The following is a 4,640-nucleotide window of genomic DNA, read 5'->3' on the forward strand; positions in this document are numbered from 1 at the left end:
AGACATTTGTCCAGGATCCAGAGAGAGCAGGGAGCCTGCAGTCTCTGCAGATCCCTGGTACCTCTCTCACATAAGGAAGCATCCGAGCCTTGAGGGAAGTGGCAGCCAGAAAGGGGGACTGAGATGGAGACCTTGAGAGGAAAGGAGGAGTGTTTGGAACTCACAGAGGAATGTGGTTCTCTAATGGGGGTGGGAGTGGAACCAGGAGTGTGAGAACCCAACGGCATATCGCACTGGTTGCCAGATGGCAAAGAGAGGTCATTGTTTTCAGATAATAGTTTGGACTATGCTTTATTTGGCAAAGGGGGAGGGGAGGGGATGACGTGTGTAGGCATCAGAGTTACTCTGGGACATTACAGGGGTTTCCCAGTCAAGAATCTGAAGGGGCAGGGTTAGCCAATGGACTGTACCATCTCAAAGAAATGGCAAAGGAAATTTTAGGGCGTGGTTATCTGGCAGGGAGGGCACTGTGGGAGAATGGGAATCTAAGCGATAGGAGAGAATAAGGAAAGAGATTTGGAATCTACAGTTTGGGAAGATGAAGAAAGAAGAGGTGATGAGGGAGAGTCTGCCACATTGGAGCAATGGAGGAAATAGAGCAGCTTCTTGGGAAGGAGGAGGGAAAGGGAGCTAATCCAATGCCTGGGCCCCTGGACTTCTCTCAACTGGGAGATAGTACGTGTGTACGTGTGTGTATGCCTGTACATGTGCGTGTATAAAAGCTGACTTATGGTCTGTCAAGTAACTCTCCCTGGGGTAGGAAAACTTCAGGGTCAGCCAGCTGTGGCCCCAGAGGCTTCACTTGGGCCAGGAGGTCCCGAATGGAGCGGCAGGGGATCTTTCCAGAGCTGCTGGAGCCACAGGGCTTGGCACCAGCTGAGGGATCAGGTTCGGGAGAGCCATTGGGACCCTCACTCAATGTTGAGGAGGAGACAGATATGCAAGGGTGACCAGGAGAGCTGGACTTGCTGCCGCAGGGATGAAGGATGGTTTTGCCACTGGACTGAGAGCTGGAGCTGCCAGCGGAGGAGCCAGTGCCTGGTGGGGAGCAGGGCCCCTGGGAAACACCGCCACAGGGATGGGAGGATGAACCAGAACTGCTGGAAAGGCTAGAACTGCTGTAGACTCCAGGAATGGAGAGGGAGCAGGGCCCCTTAGCGCCTGTGGAGCCGACTCCACAGGGCTGGACCCCACCAGAGCCCACGGGCTGGAACACAATGGCCGGGGAAGCTCCTGACTGGTAGATGTTGGAACTAGAGGAGCTGTGGCTGGGGATGATGGGATTGCTGGAGAAGTATTTGCCCTCAGAGATGGGGGGCCCAGCTGCAAAGGAGGGGGCCCCTGGAGAGCCTCTGACAGGGTTATCTTTGGTGAAGTAGCCCACAGGGTAGATTTTGCCCTTACTGTAGGTCATGCCTGGGACCAGGTAACTGTCAGAGGAGCCACCTACCACCTCATAGCTGCCGTAGGAGTTGTCTACAGAGGTGATGGGAGGACAGGGCTTGCCTGAATGGCCACCATTGTTACAGGGGACACCTTGAACCCCTCTGGGGCCACCAGAACCTTGCTGCTCCACCACCACCACCACAGGCCTTTGACCTCCTGACACAGAGTGGGAGCTGGAGATGTAGGAGCTGGAGTGCGAGACAACAGGCCCCCCACTGCAGGGAGAGTCAGGGACATCTGAACTACAGGGGCGCAGGTTGGAGTTGACCTTTTGGTCACCGCTGCTGGATATCCGGGAGGTTTGGGAAACAGAAGAGCTTGAGCCTCCTCCAGACTGGGAAGAGCTTCCCAAGCGGGAAGAAGCACCGTCGGTTGGTAGAGCTGAGCCAGACCCTGGTTGGGAGTTGATGCTTCCCGATGGGGGCCTGATGCTGCCCGACAGGGAGGAGCTGGATGCACCCTGAAGACCAGAGCCAGAACCGGAGGAGTGGCTGATCTGGGAATACCCTGTGCCTGGCGTAAGTAACGCAGATCCTGAAGAACCACCCTGGATGACACCGGATCCGCTGGAGCCACCACTGGAGACACCGGAACCACCGGAGCCACCACCAGAGCCACCACTGGAGCCACTGGAACTGGAACTGCTGGAACTGCTGGAGCCACTGTGGCTACTGAAGCTACTGGAGCCATCATTCCCAATGAGACAGGGGTCATTGGGGGAGGTGATGCGAGTGGGGTCTTTACAGGGGTCTGAGAAGGTCCCAATGCTCTTAGCCAAGGTCCCTGGGGAGGAAAGTTGTGGTTAGTAAGAGCTTGAGAGGCTTGGCTTTCTCCCTCCCCTTTCAGTCATCATCCATTCTGATTTCTCCCGAGAGGAGCCCAGGGAGAGTTTGGAGTGGAAAAGGGAAGGAGATCTGGCTGTGTCTCTAAAGGGAAATGAAATGGCAGACTAAGGGCAGTCTCTTTATTCTGGGAGGGGGCCCTGGGAGGGGGGTCGTGGGGGGCAGGGCAGACATCTACCAGAGAAAAGAAAATGAGACTTCAAAGTAGGAGGACTGGAAGGAAGATAAGAGGGAAGGGAGAAATGGGAGAAACAAATAGGTATAAAAGAAAGGACCCCAGAGAGACAGAGAGCAGGGAGACTGAGACTCTGAGGGCTGAGGGGGGCGTGCATAAGTCCAGAGGGAAGAAACCCCGGGTGAGACCAAGGGACCAAATGAAAGGAGAAGACAAGACAACAGAGGACTGAGATGGAAGGAAACAGCAAAGGAGACGCTGAGAAAAAAGAAAGCAGTGGCAGAGGGACTGAAGTAAAGCATAGGGTATTTGAGGACTAAGATTCAGTCACCACCTTCCTCGTAGGGTCCAGGCTTGGACGAAGGATGGAAATTCTGTTTCCCATCTCAGCACTGCCCAAGCCAGGAAAGCTGGCTGCAGGCCAGGACGTGGGGGCACCCACTGTTGCTCCAGGACCTGCTGGTACCAGTGTGACAGGACACCGCACCCTGAGCCACCCCTGTGCTCCTGGCCCGGCCCAGGGACACCAGGGTGAAACCCTCCTCCAAGGCTCATGACCTTCATCAGCTTGCCTCTCTCCCCGCCCAGCCGTCACCCAAATGCCTGTCTGCCCCCACAGGCCCATATCTGACTGCTTCTGCCTTCACTTCTCTTCTTGATGTGGAACCTCTTCTTTCCTTAAGTGACACTTTGCTCCCAACCCCAGGCTGACCCTACCCCCATCCTGCCTCCACTCTCTACCTCAACCCCTTCACGTCCCAAGTGGTGTGGATAGAACCACATACTCTAGTTTATACTTTCAGAGAGGCTGAATTTGTCCTGCCTTCCTCACAGCGTTACTGTGAGGACTGAACGTGATCATCTATATGGAAGGCACTTTAAGAAAACGTAAAGTGTTAGACATTATGATTTATTATTGCCCCTCATCCCTGAACCCTCCACCAACAAACAGGTCTCCACATCTGTGATGTCTCACTCTCTCCTCAGAAAGGAGTTCTCTGTGTCCCCTTCCACACCAAACCCCAGCTCTGCCCACAGCACCCTTCAGTCAGCTGCTCTCCTCCTCTGCTCCCCCAGACGCCACATAGCCTGCTCACAGGGCCAGGGAAGGTCACCGTAAATATCTGGTGGTCAACCACACTGGCCCCACAGTCGCTGGGCCTGGGGTTTGGATCCCGCTTTTCTGCTTTCTAATTTGTGATCTTGAGCCAGTTTCCTAACCTCTCTGAGTCTCAGTGTCCCCATTTGTGGAGTGGGAATAACAAATCTCTCATATGGTTCCTCTAATGATCAAACTGCTAATGTATTTAAAGTGCTAGAACAGTGTGAGGCACATAAAAAGAGCTCTCTAAATGGTAGCAATTATTATGGCCATTAAGTATCCAATCATCATCTTCTAGCACTCTAAGAATAATAAGAATAATAACAACAACCAATGTTTATATCACCCTGTAGAATTTCCAAAGCACTTGTCACATACATCATTTAATTTGAGACCCACAGAGAGACTAGAGCTAGCTGTTATCATTAACCCCATTTTAGAGTTTCAGAATATGAGGAAAGTTAAAGTAACTTGTCTGAAGTGACAAGGCAGTGAGGAGCAGCCCCTAGACACAAACATCAGATTCCAGAGCCCCTGCCCTTGCCCCCTTGCCAGGTCCTCTCCTGGACTCTGCCCACACGGGTGTCCCTCCCAGGCACTGGATCCCGCCAGTTTTCCCTGACCTGGTATCTGTATCCTTCCTCTCCCCCCGACTTCCCGCCCTCGCTCCCAGGGCTCCTACCTGGCAGGAGGAGACCAGCCAGCAGCAATGCCATCATCCCTTGCCCTCCCACACGCCCCATCTGGGGTGCCCGAGAGGAGCCCATCTTGGACTGTGCGACCTTCTGACTGACGGCAGCTCGTGGACACCCAGGGCCTTTATGCCCGGGCTGGACATTCTCCTGGCAGGAGTCACTGTGGGGAGGGGAGGAGAGGCGGAGGGGTAGGTGCCTGGGGGAGGTTGGTGTGGCTGAGAGGAGCTGAAGTAATCAGGCCGGGCATCTGCCTACTCAGCAGCAGAGGTGGCTGCAGTGTGGGGTACCTGTGGCCATGGGGCCCTCACAATTCCTGCCACCTGACTGGCCTGCCCCTGGCTCCTCATTGCCTAACCTGGAACCAGGCGCTCTGCCGCAAT

At 54.5% G+C, this 4,640-nt stretch overlaps 1 protein-coding gene across 2 annotated transcripts; it reads right to left on the minus strand.

Moving 5' to 3' along the window:
• Nucleotides 1-727: 727 nt before the first annotated feature.
• Nucleotides 728-4,332, minus strand: CDSN (corneodesmosin). 2 transcript variants are annotated; one of them, XM_087437859.1, is made up of 3 exons: nt 4,248-4,332; nt 1,872-2,229; nt 728-1,790 (listed from the first exon to the last, which is right to left on the minus strand). In XM_087437859.1, the coding sequence occupies exons 1-3, from the start codon at nt 4,330-4,332 to the stop codon at nt 728-730; spliced, it is 1,506 nt and encodes a 501-aa protein (XP_087293985.1). The 2 variants fall into 2 exon arrangements, with proteins under 2 accessions (XP_087293985.1, XP_004424444.1); XM_004424387.3 differs by having other exon boundaries at nt 728-2,229.
• Between the last annotated feature and the right edge of the window lie 308 nt (nt 4,333-4,640).

This window comes from Ceratotherium simum, chromosome 13, assembly GCF_057802395.1.
Source record: "Ceratotherium simum simum isolate JZ-2026a chromosome 13, ASM5780239v1, whole genome shotgun sequence".
Lineage (NCBI taxonomy): Eukaryota > Metazoa > Chordata > Mammalia > Perissodactyla > Rhinocerotidae > Ceratotherium > Ceratotherium simum.

Excerpts from the sequence above, each read along its gene's own strand:
- CDSN (XM_004424387.3), bottom strand. The coding sequence starts at position 4,332 with ATGGGCTCCTCTCGGGCACCCCAGATGGGGCGTGTGGGAGGGCAAGGG. Across the intron at positions 2,230-4,247 it reads GGCTGGTCTCCTCCTGCCAG|GGACCTTGGCTAAGAGCATT; the intron begins GTAGGAGCCCTG and ends TTTCCTCCCCAG.